Source organism: Leucoraja erinacea, chromosome 11 (genome assembly GCF_028641065.1).
Source record: "Leucoraja erinacea ecotype New England chromosome 11, Leri_hhj_1, whole genome shotgun sequence".
Classification (NCBI taxonomy): domain Eukaryota; kingdom Metazoa; phylum Chordata; class Chondrichthyes; order Rajiformes; family Rajidae; genus Leucoraja; species Leucoraja erinaceus.
The window spans coordinates 14,495,976-14,515,208 of NC_073387.1; the positions used below are offsets into that span (position 1 = coordinate 14,495,976).

The 19,233-nt window shown below is 40.9% G+C and overlaps 1 protein-coding gene across 2 annotated transcripts in view; it reads left to right on the forward strand.

Annotated features, from left to right (window-relative positions):
- Positions 1-19,233, forward strand: part of kif3a (kinesin family member 3A) — a 90,019-nt gene that overhangs the window by 46,045 nt on the left and 24,741 nt on the right. For both annotated transcript variants that reach the window (XM_055642694.1, XM_055642695.1), the window contains exons 3-9: positions 6,149-6,293; positions 8,144-8,228; positions 8,676-8,781; positions 9,689-9,828; positions 11,034-11,231; positions 11,971-12,145; positions 15,126-15,221. In XM_055642694.1, coding sequence (XP_055498669.1) covers positions 6,149-6,293; positions 8,144-8,228; positions 8,676-8,781; positions 9,689-9,828; positions 11,034-11,231; positions 11,971-12,145; positions 15,126-15,221 — 945 coding nt within the window. The remainder of the gene's footprint in view (positions 1-6,148; positions 6,294-8,143; positions 8,229-8,675; positions 8,782-9,688; positions 9,829-11,033; positions 11,232-11,970; positions 12,146-15,125; positions 15,222-19,233) is intronic.

Here is a 19,233-nt window from a genome sequence, read left to right on the forward strand (position 1 = left end):
TTCCGAACTTAGTTCTGTCGGAAAGTTTTGAATGTTACCTTCAGAACTGCCGTCAGACCCCAATAATCTTGGGTTAACTGATACACATGTCTCAGAAGTTTCCTTACTTTCTATATTACTGAAAATTGGCCAAATTGAATTTATGGCCCAAAAATAAGGCCTTTGGTTTAATCAATTAGTACCAGTATAATGCATATTTTGTTTCCTATTCTTATCATTTCACCTTGTACATTGATTGAAATGTATTCCCTGTCTGTCTGTCTGTCTGTCTGTCTGTCTGTCTGTCTGTCTGTCTGTCTGTCTGTCTGGTTTGGATGTCTGTCTGGTTTGGATGTCTGTGGTTTGGATGTCTGTCTGGTTTGGATGTCTGTCTGGTTTGGATGTCTGTGAATGAGTGAGATCCTGAAATTACAACAAAACGGTTCACGATAGTGCTACAAATTTGCACCACATTACTCACAATTGTCCTGTGGTGTGTTTTCAACAAATTTCGTTCAGATTGATGTTATATTTTACAAGTTATCACATTTTTAAGTTTAAAAAAACCCCACTTGAGAAAGATTTTTTCCAATCTGCACTGGCAGTTACCAGCTATGACGTCACAATTGGTTTGTAGCCCTGCCCACTACAATATTGCTATCCCAGTACACCGAGTCCTTTAGCAAGTGCAATTGCATTTTTTTTAAAGTTTACAATGAGGGAGGGTGAATAAGGGGAAATGAGCCGGCCTGAACAGTTGGGGGCTATGGCTGAGTGGTGGAATATTGTGTTGGGGGCTATGGCTGAGTGGTGGAATATTGTGTTGGGGGAACGGGTGAGTGGTGGAATATTGCGTTGGGGAACAGGTTGCGTTGGAGGACCAAGCCTCCCATGGGGGTTATGGGTGAGTGGTTTAATATTGCGTAGGGGGAACGGGTTGCCTTGGGGGACCAGGTCTCCCATGTGACAGGGACCCAACTGGTCTCACTTGGTCTGGTATATTACTAAAACTCTCATCTTGTTTGTTTGAATGTCTGCGTGTGAGTGAGATCCTGAAATAGCGCCAAAATGGTACACGATAACACTACAATTTTTGCTCTCCTTACTCACAATTGCCTTGGGGTATGTTTTCATCAAGTTTCATTCAGATTGATGTTATATATTACAAGTTATTCACATTTATAACTTTACAAAATCCATTTTGAGAAAGAATAACTTGAACACTGCAGTGGCAGTGGCAGTTACAGCTATGACGTCACAATGGGATCTCATTTGCAACAATGTTGCAATCACAGAACACTGAGTCCTGGCAGAGGGAGGCTGGACAGGAGGGGGGAGGGAGTGCTGGGGAAGTGGAATTCGATTTTTTAAAAATCCTGGCAGCAAGTGCTTGCATTTTTTTAAAAGTTTAAAAAGGAAGGCAGGGCTCGAAATTAGAGGTTGCCCGGGTGCCAATGGTGACCTAAAGTGCCGCCGGACAACCTAAATGCCATGCCATTATGCCCGGCTTGGCAAGCAACCGGGACACCTATCGTTTAATTCTGAGCGGTCTTTCTCTCTCGCTCTCGCTCTCGCGCTCTCTCTCTTCCCCCCCCCCCCTCTCTCTCCTATCTGGTCTCCGCTGTCCGCTCGCTCCTCATCCGCCGGCACGGCTGACCGCCTTACACATGCGCACTGCCTCATCCTCTCATTGCACATGCGCACAGCCACTGCCGATGATATCCGCTCGCCGCGACCGCTGAAAACCAATGCAGAATCATTCCCTGGAGCTGGAGTAACTCCCTGGAGTAACTCCTTGCTTCTTGGTTTCTTGGTCCTCCAAAAATATTCCAAATGGAATTTAAACAGGAGTGGAGCCACCACCACCAAACTTTCAAACTCTGAAAAATAACAGCCAATTGCACTTTATCTGTTTATTTATTGTGTATAGACAAACTGAACTTTTATCTCATGTTCTGTATTATGTTTACATATTCTGTTGTGCTGCAGCAAGCAAGAATTTCATTGTCCTATCTGGGACACATGACAATAAAACTCTCTTGACTTGGACTTGGCAAGCAAAAAAGGGTTCTTGGGAAATAAGAGCTACCTTAAATTTAGTTGCATCTGGTCAGGTAACTATGGGTGAAGACTATTCCATGCTTTAATTGTGCAGGGGAACACCATGGAGCAGCCAGCATCTCTGGATAGAAGAAATTGGGTGATGTTTCGGGTAGAGGCCCTTCTTTAGATTTCCTCTGGTTTTAGTGTTTTTAGTTTAATTTAACGATACAGCATGGAAACAGGCCCTTCGACCCACCGAGTCTCATCTTGACCACTTCCGGTTGCACTGTATATTGTTTTTAGAAATAAACGCTGCCATTAAGGCTGTGATTTTTGGCCATCTTACCCAGAGCCCCCCTTCCCCTGGTCAGGACAAGAGGATTTTCCCCATCAATTAAAAATAAAAGACAATAATGTTTTAAAAATGTTGAGATTCTCTCCCCTAAAGGCCCCGCCCTTTCCGGACGGACTTTAAAACCTGGAAGTGTGGCGGTGCCTCAGTTCTCTGCATGATGAGAGAGCGAGAGGTTGCAATTCTCAGTCTGAGCTGTGAATAACACTGAACACATGTCTACTAAACTGAGTGGTTTTACTGACCTGTCAGTGCTCTTAATGTGGTTTGAAAATGTAGTTTAAAAATGTAAGAGTGGTTTTTGGGTTGAGAATGCTAAAGTTGCCTTGCCTAATTGACAAGTTGGTTTGAGAATGCCTTGCCTAATTGAAAAGTTGTTTTGAGAATGCCTTGCCTAATTGAAAAGTTGTTTTGAGAATGCCCTGCCTAATTGTAAAGTTGGTTTGAGAATGCTAAAGTTGCCTTGCCTAATTGAAAAGTTGGATTGAGAATGCTAAAGTTGCCTTGCCTAATTGTAAAGGTGGTGTGAGAATGACTTGCCTAATTGAAAAGTTGGTTTGAGAATGCCTTGCCTAATTGAAAAGTTGGTTTGAGAATGCAAAAGTTGCCTTAATTGAAAGGTTGGTTTGAGAATACTAAAGTTGCCTTGCCTAATTGAAATGTTGGTTTGAGAATGCTAAAGTTGCCTTGCCTAATTGAAAAGTTGGTTTGAGAATGCTAAAGTTGACTTGCCTAATTGAAAAGGTGGCTTGAGAATGCTAAAGTTGCCTTGCCTAATTGAAAAGTTGGTTTGCGAATGCTAAAGTTGCCTTGCCTAATTGAAAAGCTAGATTGAGAATGCTAAAGTTGCCTTGCCTAATTGAAAAGGTGGTGTGAGAATGCCTTGCCTAATTGAAAAGTTGGTTTGAGAATGCAAACGTTGCCTTAATTGAAAAGTTGGTTTGAGAATGCAAAAGTTGCCTTGCCGTCTATATAATTAAAAGTCTAATTTTGACCACTTCCTGTTTGCACTGTATATTGATTGTAGGAAACACACTACCATGTATAGCTGTGATCTTTGGCCGTCTTACTCAAGAGTCCCCCTCCGCTCATCGAGTGCAGAGGAATTTTCCCATTGATGAAAAATAAAAGAGTTATTAGTGTTTAAAAAAAGTTGAGATTCTCTCTCCTGTCAATCATGCCAATAAGGCCACATCCCTTCTGGTGTGAGGGACTAATGCCTGGAAGTGTGGGCGTGGCTCAATCTCTGCAAGAAGGGGGAGGGAGAAGTCACAACTCTCTGACTTTAGTGGCCTTGCACCCTGCTTGAAATGGTATAAAACTGCATTTGAATTTGGTGGCCTTGCACTCTGCGTGAAATGGTATGAAACTGCATTTGAATTTGTTGGCCTTGCACCCTGCTTGAAGTGGTAGGAAACTGCACTCGAATTTGGTGGCCTTGCACTGTGCTTGAAGTGGCATCTCAAGGAATAGCCGTGAGTCAACTGTCAGCCCACCAGCCTTGAGTGAGCTGCCAGCACACCAGGCTTTAGTGACTGAGCTGCCAGACCAAGAATCCATTCGGCCCACAATGTCCATACTCTCCCTCTAGAAACCAGTCCCTTCAGCCCACAACACCGATACTAGCGCTCCAGAAAGCCCTCCCACTGGCCACCAATATTGGAATTGGTGGAGAGGTGGAATATTGCGATGGGGGACCAGCCCACCCGTGTGAACATGGGACCCAACGTGTCCCACTTACTAAATATACTAAAATTCTGATCTTATATTTGGGTATATGTGGGTGTGTGTAGATGTGGTTGTCTTTACATCTTCGCATAAACACTACGCGGTAATGACAAAATGTTCACATATTCTGATTAACCCTTTTCCCCTCAAGGCAGAGACCACCTTCACCGAACATTTTATGCTTTATTTTTCGACTTATTCTCGACTTATTACTGATTAAAGTTAAAAAAAATCTCAAGACTTTGAATTTAAAATGACCAGCTTGAACTGACGTCACAATGGCTCGGCTAGCAGTGATCAGCTTCACTGAAGATCTTGTCCTATATTTCACAAGTTATTTGCGATTAAAGTTTTTAAAATGCCAACTTTAACAGGATTTTTACTGTTAAAATCCTTCCTCCCAGTATCCAACACACTTTGATACAAAGTTGCAAGACAGAAACACTCTGAACTTTTCACCTCAATGGGATTTTTCAACAGGAGGGGAAGGGACAATCGGTATTGCAGTTGGAACTTCTGCGGCAGGCAGGGGAAGTGAAATTGGAATTTTTTTAAAAGTCTACTTCTGAGGGAGGCAGGGGAGTGCTGGAATCTTAGGTTTGGGAACAGGTTAAGTTGCGTTGGGGGAACAGCTGAATGGTGGAATATTGCGTTGGGAGACCACATAGTTGGGGGAGCAGACATATTCCGATTCCCATTTTTCATTAGAATCATTCCTGCCAGCGTCCAACATGCTTCGATACAATGTTGCGACACAGGAACACTGAACGTTTCACCTCACAGGAGTGGGGAGGGCAAATTGCTATTGCAACATGCAGGGAAAGCGCAATTGGAATTTTTTTTAAAGCCCACTGCTGAGGGAGGCAGGAAGTGCTGGAATCATACGTTTGGGAACGGCTTGAGTTGGAGGACCACGCCTCCCATGGGGGCTATGGGTAGGGAACGGGTGCATTGGGGAGGCAGACCCATCGGGTCTGCACTTGTTCTATTATATTACTAAAACTGTCATCTTGTTTGTTAGTGAATCTGTGTGAGTGAGTAAGATCCTGAACGTACACCTAAACGGTACACGATAGTGCTACAATTTTTGGACAATTACTCACAATTGTCTTGTGGCATGTTTTTATCACATTTAGTTCAGATTTATGTTATATTTTACTAGTTATTCACATTTTTAACTTTACACAATCCCATTTTGAGAAATATTTCTTCCATCTGCACTGGCAGTTACAGCTATGACATCACAATGGGATTGTAACCCTGCCCGCTACAATGTTGCAATCCCAGGATACTGGGTTATGCCAGCCCTAGCAAGTGCAATTGCATTTTTTTTTAAAAGTTTAAAATGAGGGAGGGTGAATAAGAGGAAATGAGCCGCCCCTGCGCAGTTGGGGGCTATGGGAGAGTGGTCGAATATTGCGTTGGGGGAATGGGTTAGTGGTTGAATATTGCGTTGGGGGAATGGGTTGGGGGACCAGCCCTCCCGTGTGACAGGGACCCAACGGGTCGCACTTGGTCTAGTAGAATATAAAACAGTACAGCGCAGAGCATGTCTGTGCCAAACATGATGCAAAGTTAAACTAATCCCCTCTGCCTGCACTTGATCCATATCCCTCCATTGGTACACCCATGTGCCAATCGAAAAGCCTCTTAAAAACCACTTTCTTATCTGTCTCCACCACCATCCGTTACAGACTCTTTCCTGCATTCATCTATATAATTTGTGTTAATTTGTACTGTTCTTTTTCTGTATTGTATTGTATTTATAGGTGATTATTGTTACTTATGAAGCTTTTTCTGCTGCTATCCTACTGAATCCTTTCATTTTAAGGATTCTATTCAAGTTGTCTCTTCATTGAGTTTATCTGCAGGAAGTTTTTAATTTCTAGATTGATCATCTTATTCTGGGCCTGATCCACCAGAAAACAATGTGAATTTAAAATATTAATTTCTTGCATCACAATGTTTTGTAATGTTTCACTCTAATGCTTAGTCTATGTATGTTAAATATCACCTAAAATTACAATACACTTTTTTATTCCATAGGCACAGTATTTGCTTATGGACAAACTGGCACTGGGAAGACATTCACCATGGAAGGAGTACGAGCTGTGCCTGAACTTAGGGGTATTATTCCCAATTCATTTGCACATATATTTGGCCATATTGCAAAGTCTGAGGGAGATACCAGGTAACATTCCAAAAATAAATGTGCCTATAGTTATATGGGGCTGAGTTAAATCATTGCGTATAAAACAAAAAAACAAAATCTTGATTTTGAATTGTGTTAAACTATACACAAATCACTGTAATACTCGCACCAGGGTCTCATCCATACCCCGCAACACTGCTCTCTCTCCCCATCCCCGCACTCGCAACAAGGGCAGAGTCCCCCTAGTCCTCACCTTTCACCCCACCAGCCGGCAAATACAACAAATAATCCTCCGCTATTTCCGCCACCTCCAATGTGACCCCACCACTCGCCACATCTTCCCATCTCCCCCCTATGTCTGCCTTCCGCAAAGACCGCTCCCTCCGCAACTCCCTTGTCATTTCTTCCCTTCCCTCCAGTACCACCCCCTCCCCGGGCACTTTCCGTTGCAACCGCAAGAAATGCAACACCTGTCCCTTCACCTCCCCCCTTGATTCCATTCAAGGACCCAAGCAGTCGTTCCAGGTGCGACAAAGGTTCACCTGTATCTCCTCCAACCTCATCTACTGCATCCGCTGCTCTAGATGTCAGCTGATTTACATCGGGGAGACTAAGCGGAGGTTGGGCGATCGTTTCGCCGAACACCTCCGCTCAGTCCGCAATAACCTTCCTGAACTCCTGGTGGCTCAGCACTTCAACTCCCCCTCCCATTCCCAATCCGACCTCTCTGTCCTGGGTCTCCTCCATTGCCAGAGTGAGCAACACCGGAAATTGTAGGAACAGAACCTCATATTCCGCCTGGGTTGCTTGCGTCCGGATGGCATGAGCGTTGAATTCTCCCAGTTTTGCTAGCCCTTGCTGTCTCCTCCCCTTCCTTAACCCTCGAGCTGTCTCCTCCCATCCCCCCCGCCCTCGGGCTCCTCCTCCTTCCTTTTTCCTTCCTTCTCCTTCCTTCTCCCCCCCCCCCCCCCCCCCCCCCCCACCCCCCATCAGTCTGAAGAAGGGTTTCGGCCCGAAACGTCGCCTATTTCCTTTGCTCCATAGATGCTGCTGCACCCGCTGAGTTTCTCCAGCATTTTTTTGTGTACTGTAATACTTTCACCTGTTTAAGAGTAGATATAATTGTTGGTTGTTTGGAACGGATGGTATCTCAGTAATGTCTTATTCATGCTACAAGATCATGAAGACTAAGACATCTTGTGGTTGCATTAAATTGTAGAGTAACAATATTAGGATAAATAATTTTATCAGAGTTGATAATAGATCTACGATTTTACATGGATGATGAAGAAGACACAAGGCAAAGATAAAGTGGGTATTTTTAGCTGGGCTTAATACGGATGAGAATCACTGCAATTTCTGTTTTCCCAATGTGGTAGTGGTACAGTTATTACAGTGTAATGAAAATCCTGAATTTGAGCACTGAGGGGTTGCAAGTTGAATGAGTTTGATGGGTGTATTGCTGTTTCTCAGTATATTATTAAGATATGATAATTAACAGGAAATTTCTATATGAGATTTGATGGCTACAAAATTTGGTAAGGACCCACCTTCAGACTGAAGAAGGTTCCCAAACTGAAATATCGACTGTTAATTTGCCTTCACAGACTCTGCCTGACCTGCTGAATTCCTTCAGCAGCTTATTTTTTGCTCAAGATTCCAGCATCTGCAGTATGTCCGTTTCTTATGCAGGTGCACCCCGACACAGAGTTCCACCAGGATTTAAAAATATATTTTTTTTAATAATTAAAATATGTAAGGAAGAGTTTTAAAAGTACAATGCAGTGTCTGCATTTGCAAACTTTAATCCATTTTGGATGTGAGCCTGTCAGAAATGTAGATTATTGAATTTAAATGATTGAACATAGGGCTTTTATCATTTCTTTTAGATTCCTTGTGCGAGTATCTTACCTGGAGATTTATAATGAGGAGGTTCGTGATCTTCTTGGAAAGGATCAGAGTCAGAGACTGGAGGTAAGAAGCTGAGTTGATGTTGCGCAACCAGCTAAAGTGGAAGGAAAATCCACCCATTAATCTTGTCATTTACCAGATATTCCTTTCCCACAGTCATATAGATTTGGGGTCCACGATGACTTTCAGCAGATATGAAAGACCATGTAAAAACCCATGGGTTTGCCACGGTTCTTTTAATAGTAAGGCCAACTTTAAAATGTATTTACAATTTAATAATCCTTTTTACTTGCAGTGTTGATTCGTTTTCTACTTTATAATCCACTAATTGTACAGGAAAATGGATTTGACTATCCTTTGGGGCAACTTATTTTCTTCCATTCTACCATATTATTGTCCTGTGATAGAATTCAAAATGACTCCAGTTAGCTTGATTTTGAGAGTAATAATGGTAATTCAGTCTTCTTGATTTTCATGTTGTATTTCAAATTTATCTGCTTCATTGTATAGGTTAAAGAACGGCCTGATGTTGGAGTATATATTAAAGATCTCTCTGGTTATGTAGTAAACAATGCAGATGACATGGACCGTATTATGACTTTAGGGAATAAAAACCGTAAGTTTACAAAATAATTTAATAATGGAAGTTTTGTCATGGGATTCGTACTTTGTACTTTGGTAGACCAACATTTTTTTGTTAATAAGTCAATCTTAAGAATCTCGCCGTAATGTTATTTGTTACCATTTCCCATCAGTTTAGTCAAATGCATCAGAGATGTCTCTTCTAGTTAAAAAATACAAATCAAACATCTGGAAAACCAGTGGACATTTTGTAATCTCTCCAATTTAAAATAAATTAGCCAATCTTATTGATCCCTGAGCTGTCTCTCGTTCGACACTGAGGGATATGGGGAACAAAATTAAACTCTATCCCCATAGATATGCAAAACTATCAACATCAGGCGTTAGGGATATTCAATTGTATGTCCTTGAGAGTGTCCATATTAAAGCTGATGGTTATAGTGGAATTTTATTCATAGTTCATGAATTTCCTTGAAAGTTTGAGGTATGTTAGTATTTTCTCAATTATCTCGTAATGTCAGGAATGGCATCATCATAAGTAGTAACTAGGCCATTTTTGAATTTCCTTTATGCGGAAGCTTTGTGTTGAGGGTGGATTTGAGTATTTCCGTTCTAACCTTTTGAAATTTGTAACTATTCTAATTTTTTTTGACGCCCTGAGAAATATTGTTAAATTTATATATTTGTGTTGGATCAAAAAATACGTGCTACTACTTAGCTGTCAAACTACATGAAGTCTACAAGCAGAATCCATGATAAAAGGTGAACAAAGTAGATTTTTTCTAACAGTGGCAAAAGGTTTTGTGTCTTTCAAATCAGAGGAGGGAGAATTGCATCCCATTGGCAAAATTGTTTTGTGTAAAAACCTCAGATATGTTTTGCATCTGGCATTTAAAAGAAAATGGCCATACGTTGATATTAATCTTTTGTTTTTCTTCCAGGTTCTGTTGGTGCCACAAATATGAATGAGCACAGTTCTCGTTCTCATGCTATTTTCACCATTACTATTGAGTGTAGTGAAAAAGGAATAGATGGAAATATTCACGTGCGCATGGGCAAGCTACACCTCGTTGATCTTGCTGTAAGAATTGGCAATATATCCTAGACAACATATTTAAATAATAGAAGTACATTTTGAATGTACAATGTGTTATGTATTACCTGTATTTTGAATTATCTAACTTCAAACTATGGTTTTGCAGATTTTTTTGTATTTTTAAAGCTTTTTTTATACTTTCTTGGTTATTTTTGTGTTAATTTTGTCTAATCTAATCACCCATTACTAATAACTGAATTCCAAGTCTGACATCCTTCTTTTCCTTGGGGGCCGGTCGTATTTTGTTCTGGCAATAAATTTCAGATTTAACCACTTTGACACATGGTGACCTTCATCTAATCATTACCTCCATAATTACTGAACATTCTCTTGAATCACTATGGATATTACCCCTCTTTCTCATAAGTTTGCTTTTTAAAAGGTGGCACATGACATGAACACTTCTCCTATTGTGTTCTGTAGTACTCTCAAACATTTTTGCAATATGTACATTAATATATTTGTTGAAAATGCTCTGGGTCCTTTAGTGAAAAGCTGCAAAATTTAAATAATGTCATGGCCACTATATTTTATCTATTTCCTTTTTTTTAATACTGCAGTTTGTTCACCAACTTCTGTGAAATTGTTCACTACCTAATAGTATGCCAAGTGCATTTATAAATTAATCAGCTAGAAACATGAACTCTGGTTTGAACTCCACACATTCTTCCTGAAGTGTTGAATATACCCTGCCTTTCCAGTTTTATAATTTCACATTTTCAACATCTGATATGCTCTTAACGATTATTGAAAAATATTAAAAGCATTTTCATCCTAGCCTAGTGTAATAGCATTTGTTGCTCTCGTTAGACCATTGTATATTCTCCTGAATTTGAACATAAAATTTAGGGTGACATCTGAGTAGGTGAAAGATATTAGTTAAATATTTGAATTGGGTCGTTTCCCTGCAGAGAAAAACAATAAATAATTTAGATCAGTGAACTCTCATCAGAAGGATGGAACTACTTCCTTTCCCACATAAGCTGCCTGACTGGTTGACTATTTGCAGCAATTTTGTTTTTGTTAATCTGTCTTTATAATGGCTCAATAATGTATGGTACATTTCAATATTTATTGCCATCCACTTGGAAATATTTGTAAAGCATATATCAGGTTCAATCTTTGTAATAATGAAAGCAGATTTTAAAATTTTCATTGCAAAGAATTGGTCCCATTATTTGTGCTTGCAGGGTTCAGAACGGCAAGGAAAAACTGGAGCCACAGGGCAGCGATTAAAAGAAGCAACAAAGATTAACCTCTCATTGTCCACCCTTGGTAATGTTATCTCGGCCCTTGTTGATGGTAAAAGTACACATGTGCCATATCGTAACTCCAAGTTGACACGTTTACTTCAAGATTCATTAGGAGGCAATTCGAAGACCATGATGGTGAGATTATAATTTTGTCCTTCTGGTACTTAATAGATAAAGAATCATTTTGTGAGATTACATTGTACTTGAACATTGTTAATAGCATTCGCATCAGCAGACACTTTGTACCTGTAAATCAAAAGTGTCATCTAACAAAGTGTAGAATCTTAACATATGTTATGCTATTGCTTATGTTAACCCACTACACATAAGTGGGTTGCTTCCTATAGATAAAACAGGATAAAAATATTATGAATATAAATATTAATAAAAATATTATTTACAGTTAATATTTGACTTTTTCTGAAAGAATGAGGGGATGGCATAGTGCTACGAATGAATTTATTTTTAGCGAGGATTTTTATTGGAGAGGTAGAAAATCTAATGTGGCTAATTATGAGGTTCACATTAATTGACAACATTGTTATCTGTCTGCATCTTTTCATAGACGTCAATAGAACTTCATTGCCTAATTTTCTTAAAATTAAAGTTTACATCACCAACAACGTTAAATATTGGGCTGTGAGTTATTTGTAAATTGCTTTTTGATTTAATAATTTCTGTAGACCACAGATCACTCGCAGCTTACTAACTGTGCTAACTTAGTTCCACTGCAATGTTCACTTTATGTTATGACAGAGGACTCTTAATTTCCCATTGCTTGACATATCCTTACAGCAAAGTTGCTAAGCCTGACTACTCAGTATCACAGAGTTGAACGTGAATCATGTTTTCTCTTTTACCATTTTATAATTAGTGTGCAAACATTGGACCAGCGGATTACAACTATGATGAGACCATCAGTACTTTACGCTATGCAAACAGAGCAAAGAATATCAAGAATAAAGCTAGAATTAATGAAGATCCTAAAGATGCTCTTTTGCGTCAGTTCCAGAAGGAAATTGAAGATCTCCGGAATAAACTGAAGGAAGGTACTGACCCATGATGTAAAGGAAAACTGTGCTACAGATTAAATAAAAATATAAGGGCTCCCTAGATTGCAATTGATCTGATTTACAGACGTTTGACTGTGCACAACTTATCTTGCACATTTTTAAAGAAGTTAAAATAGAGTGTTTCATGGCATTCATTAATAAGTGAATACAGTATATATTCCATCGGTTTAATTATTGGGTATTGTTAATGTGATTATTAAATGAAACAAAGGAATTATAGTAAGTACTAGACCAAGTGGGACCCGTTCGGCCCAGTTCCCCCAACATAGAAACATAAAAAATAGGTGCAGGAGTAGGCCATTCGGCCCTTCGAGCCTCCACTGCCATTCAATATGATCATGGCTGATCAACGCAATATTCCACCAAACTGTGCAGTATGGTTGACGAGTTCCCATTGTGACGACAGAGATCCCCATTGTGACACGAGTCACGGCACCCCCCCCTAACTGCGCAGGCACGGCTGGCAAGTGGGAGCGCGACTGCAACGTTTTAAAGTCTAAAATGGTAACAACTTGTAAAAAATAAGATCAATGTTAATGCATCTCAATCTCCCTCCTCAGTCCCCTATTCCCCTCTTCCCCTCATCCATTATCCTCCCTCTCCCCACCCTCCACCAACCCTCCTCTGCTTCCTCCCCTCAACCCCCCTCCCTCCCCTCCTCTCTCTTCTCCCTCTGCTCCTCCATTACAATGAAAGTAAGCATGCAGGTACAGCAGGCAGTGAAGAAAGCGAATGGCATGTTGGCCTTCATAAGAAGAGGAGTTGAGTATAGGAGCAAATAGATCCTTCTACAGTTGTACAGAGCCCTATGGTGAGACCACACCTGGAGCATTGTGTGCAATTTTGATGCCATAATTTGAGGGAGGACATTCTTGCTATTGAGGAAGTGCAGTGTAGGTTTACAAGGTTAATTCCCGGGATGGCAGGACTGTCATATACTGAGAGAATGGAGCGGCTGGGCTTTATACTCCGGAATTTAGAAGGATGAGAGGGTATCTCATTGAAACATATAAGATTATTAAGGGTTTGGACCCGCTAGATGTTGGGGGAGTCCAAAACCAGGGGCCACAGTTTAAGAATAAGGGGTAAACCATTTAGAACGGAGATGAGGAAACGCTTTTTCACACAAAGAGTTGGGAGCCTGTGGAATTCTCTGCCTTAGTGAAGGCCGGTTCTCTGGATATTTTCAAGAGAGAGCTAGATAGGGCTCTAAAATATAGGGGATATGGGAACGACATTGCGCTGGAGGCAGGAAAAATACTGGGGATACAAAATGAGATTATAGGGGTTATATCAACAATTAAAAATCACATGTGAAAAACCCTGGCGGTGCTTAGGCTCTACTTAACTGCTTTTACATGGCCTACTCCTGCACCTATTTTCCGTCTGATTTACTAGGCTGAACATTTTCGACCTAGCGCGTTTTAAACCCGCCCCCTCCCCAAAATCTTGGGGCCTACCACGATTCCTATCCTCCATACCCCTGGATCATAGATAGGGCCCCCAGCGGGGTACAGATCCCAGTCCACCCTATTCTCGCCTCCCCTTCCCTTCCATCCCCTTTCCCCCAGCACTCCCTAAGCCCTCCTCCCCTCCCTCCATAATCCCCTCCCTAAGCCCTCCCCATAATCCGTCTCTTCTCTACCCTTCTCTTCTCCCTCTATCCCCCTGCTCCCCACTCCTCACCTCCACCCTACTCCACCCACCCCCACAATGAAAATCATGATTTAAAAAAAAACGAAACATCCCCCTTATCCCACCTCCCAGCAATGAAAATCGCGATTTTTAAAATAAAGTGAAACCTCCCCCCTATCCCACCGCACAAAATGAAATTGTGTATTTTTGTTTTAAATGAAACCTCCCTCCTATCTCTGAAAATCACGATTTAAAAAAAAACAAAAAAACTTTCTTATGTACCGTATTTTCTGGCAATGAAGAAGCACCTTCGTCGAAGATGCACCCCCAATTTAAGTTGATACATTTTGAGAAAATGATGGCGGGACAGGATCAAGGCTTTGGTTAGTCCAGGGCTCGGCAACATCGCCTGCACAAACAAACAAGATGGCAGTTTTAGTAATATACATCTATATTACCAAAAGTCTGATCTTCACCACTTCCTGTTGTTCTGTATATTGATTTTAGAAAAAACGCTGCCACTTACCGCTGTGATTTTTGGCCATCTTACTCCAGAGTCCCCCTCCACTGTGCAGGACAAGAGGATTTTTCCCATCGATGAAAAATAAAAGATTTACTCGTGTTTAAAAAATGTTGAGATTCTCTCTCCAGTTATTCACGCATGAAGGCCACGCCCCATCTGGTGGGAGAGGGAGAGGGACTATAAAACCCATAAGTGTGGGCGTGGTCAGTCTCTGCAAGATGGAGGAGGGAGAGGTCACGACTCACTGTTTTTAGTGGCCTTGCACCCTGCTTGAAATGGTATGAAACTGCACTTGAATTTGGTGGCCTTGCACCCTGCTTGAAGTGGTAAGAAACTGCACTTGAATTTGGTGACCTTGCACCCTGCTTGAAATGGAATTTCAAGGAACAGCTGTGTCCACTGCCAGCCCACCAGCCGTGAGTGAGTGAGCTGCCAGCACAATAGGCTTGAGTGACTGAGCCGCCAGCCCAAGAATCCATTTGGCCCACAATGTCCATACTAGCCCTCTGGAAACCAGTCCCTTCAGCCCATAACACCCATACTAGTGCTCCTGAAAGCCTCTTTCTACCCCACCCCACCCCACCCTTCCCCACTGGCCACCAATATTGGAATTAGTGGAGAGGTGGAATATTGCGTTGGGGGACCAGCTCTCCCGTGTGATGCTGGGACCCACTTAGTCTAGTATATAGATATAGTGTGAGATGATATGGATAGCTATAGAAAATGGATGTTCTCAGGAATCAAACCCTCATGCAACCAGGGAACTGCTTGTATTTGATTTATTGTAACGATTTGTAGGCGAAGAAATCTCTGGTTCAGAAATAAGTGCGTCTGAAGATGAAGAAGAAGAAGGGGGAAATGGAGAGGGAAGAGAGAAGAAAAAGAAACGGAAAGGTGCCTGTATAAATTAACCTTCATGTAGTTGGCCTTGATATGTTGATGTTATGTTAATACTCTAATGTATTCACTTTACCTAATTGCTTATCTTAATATTTGCATTTCTACATAAGGGTACATACACAAATATTTTTCATTTGCCTGAAGAAAACATATGGGCCATTAAATTATTGTATGACAGGTTAATTATTGTAACAGGTAGTACCTTCATTATTATACCAACAAATTATGTTTCTGTTATTTTAAAGTATCCACATGCTTGTTAAATGCAAATCCCACTTCAGTTCTAAAATGTACTGCTGCTATGCTTTCTAACATATCAGTTTAAATGTTAAACCGAATCCTATTTTCCCCATGTGGGCATTTAAAATATCTCATGTTAAATAAAGAGCATAGATCACTCATGATCATATTGAATGGTGAGGGGCTGAGTGACCCACTCCTGCTCCATCATTCTTGTGTTCTTCTCTTTATTGCGGTTAACATTTCTTATGTGGTCAAATCTCATTAAAACCAATTCTGGTTATTTATCTTTTACTTTATGGGATCTAGAAAATTGCTGTTGTATTATAACAAAAGATGCAGGAGTAATTCATGCAGTCCCTCAAGCCACACCACCATTCAATGAAATTTTTGCTAATATTTTGTATGAATTTTCCTATCGTAAACCTTGATTCACTCTCTCAATAAAAAATCAGTGCTTCTTCACCTTGAATATACATTGATTTGACTAACACAACTCTATGGAATTATTAATTCCAATAATTCAAAACCCAAAATAAAATGTTCTTCCTCTCAGTCTCGGGTGGTTGGTGCCTTCATTGTGAGACAGTGCTGTCTTGTTCTAGATTCCTCCATCAGGGGATAGGTCCTTACATTAATGATCCTGACAAACCCGTCTTGGATTGCAGTGAGATTATCTCTGGACTCGGGTTTTATCCATTCTGTTCTATGCTAATTTGTATTAGAATATCATTGCTTCGATTGCCAATGATTGCACAGGAATCCTGACTATATTTCTGTTGAGAGTGATTGCAGGATAATATTTAGACATTGACTGAATACCCCTCAAATAGAGGCACAGAACAGAAACAGGCCTTTCTTGTTCATTGAGTTCAGAACAACCACCAACCACCCAATTTGGCCCTGATTTGGCTTGGTCTTCTTCCTGACCCAAAACATCATTGATCTATTTTATCCAGAGATGCTACCTAACCCACTGAGTTACTCCAGCATTTTGTACCATCATTGGTATAAACTAGCATATCCAGTTCCTTTTTTATTACACCAGCCACCCATTTATGCTCTCCCAACATTTTTAGCAACTCCTACTAGATTCTACCACTCACTTAGACTTTGGGGGAGGGGGAGAGTGGAATTTACAATAACCAGTTAACCTACCATTTGCAAGTCTTTGACATGCATGCATTGTTGTATATAGTCTATTTTGACCCGTTTACCTTTTTTTCTGTAGTTTTAAATTTGTACTTTGAAATTGAGATAGAAAACAACTTGAGAAAGGAACTTGACCAAGGGCGATGGATGTTGTCCACATGGATTCAGTAAGGCATTTGATAAAATACCCCATTGTAAACTGTGAGGAAGGTTGTCGAAGTAGGTAGCGGGAATAGATCAGCTACAGAAATGGGCGGAGAAATTGCTGATCGAGCTTAATCCGAACAAGTGTCAAATGTAAAGGGCATGTCCCACTATACGAGTTTACCCAAGAGCTCTCCCGAGTTTAAAAAAAAAACAAACGCGTGGTAAGTACGTGGAATGCAAGTACGTAGAAGAACGGGTACGTCGGAGCTAGGGACGTTTCTTAGCGGTAGGTTCTCGGGAAACGCGGTAAGCTCGTGATGTTTTTTCAACGTTGAAAAGTGTCCACGAGATCCCCGAGTACCTACGAGCAGCTATTACTGTAATTCTCCGAGTTTGAATCGGGGGAAACTCGGGAGAACTCTTGAATTACCTTGTACAGTGGGACAGGCCCTTAAGGGGAAAATATACAATTAATGGCAAAACCTTTAAAAACTTTGACGTACAGAGGGACCCTGTGGTCGAAGTCGATAACTCTCTGAAAGTGGCAACATAAGTAGATAAAGTAATAAGGAAGGCCTATGGTATGTTTGCATTGGGTATGGCATTGGGTATAAGAGTCAGGGAGTCATTATACATGCCATTATACATGTTGCCAGGCCAAACGTAGTGAAAAGAGTTCACGAAAGTTGAGTTTTAAGTTATGTGATCAAAGCAAGATTGTTCTTTCAGGCCTCAAAATTCAACCTTTGATCCACATTAACTTGCCTGGCCTAAAATTTTCTCTTGGAGCAATTAACGTATCTGGATTATACCTGTTCTGCCCTATTTTAGCAGCCAACAAGGCACTTAATTAGCAGTTCCTATCAGCAAGTTACATGTTAATGAAGCATTAAATTAGGAAATGTCAGTACTCAACATATCAGGCAGCAGCTGTGAAGAGAGAAACAGTTGATGGTTCAAGTGATGACTTGACATCAGGAGTATGAGATACATTAAGATTCTCCTGCTGCCACAGAGAGAACCTTGGAAGAGAGAGGGGAGGGGGGGGGGGATAGGGGGGGGGAGGGGGGAGTGGGGGGGGGAGGAGGGGGGGGGGGGGGGGGGGGGGGGGGGGGGGGGGGGGGGAGGAAGGGAGGAAGGGGTTAGGAGCTCCATGTCCTTGTCCTTGTCCTTGTCCTTACAAGCCTAACCCTGTTCTTGATGAGAGGCAGCAAATGTGCCTGGGCAGCAGAACTCCTAAAATGATATGGGAATTAAACATTTACGTACTTAAACATGTTTAGAAATCCTAGTGGATTCAAATATTTGTAACCATTTCTCAATGATTTTGATTGTCAGCTGAAAGATGGGTTTAGAGGTTTGTTATATGCAACTCAAACCTCTATTATTACAATAACAAATTTGCATGAGTTGCTAAAGAAAAGTTGTGGCGAGAACTACATTTCAAAATAAACTTTATCCACTAAATTCATGTTTAAATAATTAGTGCTTTTACATAGGCTTTTAATTAAAAATAAGTAAATAAATAACTAGAGCTTTTTGCTAGTGCAATTTTATTTCTTAACATGCACGGTTACGATTTGTAGGACTCATTATCTTTAACTTTCTTTTGTATTTGCGACAGTTTGTGCTTGAGTTGTGATCTCCATCGCTTTGGCTATTGGAAATGCCAAAAATAATGACTTGATTTTTTGTCTCTTTTCCCTCCTACATTCGCATGCTGCCTTTGTATGGCCTACTAACCTTTTGCCAATTCAAGACCAAGCAGGTTTGTGACCTCAATTTTACTTTTTTTTAGTATAATGTTTTTTTTGTATACACTTTATTGTGTGGGCAGTTGCCTTTACAAGAACTAAACACAATGCCACTAAACTGATGCACTGCATGTTTACTAAGGAGCAGCTTATCTATTTTAAATAGCCCATAATGAAGGAGGTGAAATGAACTGAGATGGAAACACAATTAAGATGCTCAATAAAAAAGTTTACGATTAGATTGTGCATAGAAACAGTATGTTGTTGATAATAGTTCAGCCTTAAATATTTAAACATATCAAGCAATTTATTAAAAACATTTTAAAGAACAAACATTAAGTAAAATAAAAGTAACCAAACCACTTAGTTTTATTTGCTATTTTATTGGGATGTACAGGGCTCGAAATTAACGGTTGCCCGGTGCCAATGACCACCCAAAGTGCTGTCGGGCAACCTAAACGCCGACTTATTTTGCCCAGCTTGGCACTGTAGATACTAGTTTATACCGATAGACACAAAAAACTGGAGTAACTCAGCAGGTTAGGCAGCATCTCTGGAGAAAACGAACGTGATGTTTCGTGTCGGCGGCGGCTGTATTGTAGGGCAAAGATACTAGGAGCGGGGTGACGAAGGGTCGGAGCCAATGACGGGCCCTGAACAGCGGAAGCAGTGGCCGTGACAGCGGCTCCTTCTCCTCCCACACCCCGCCCACC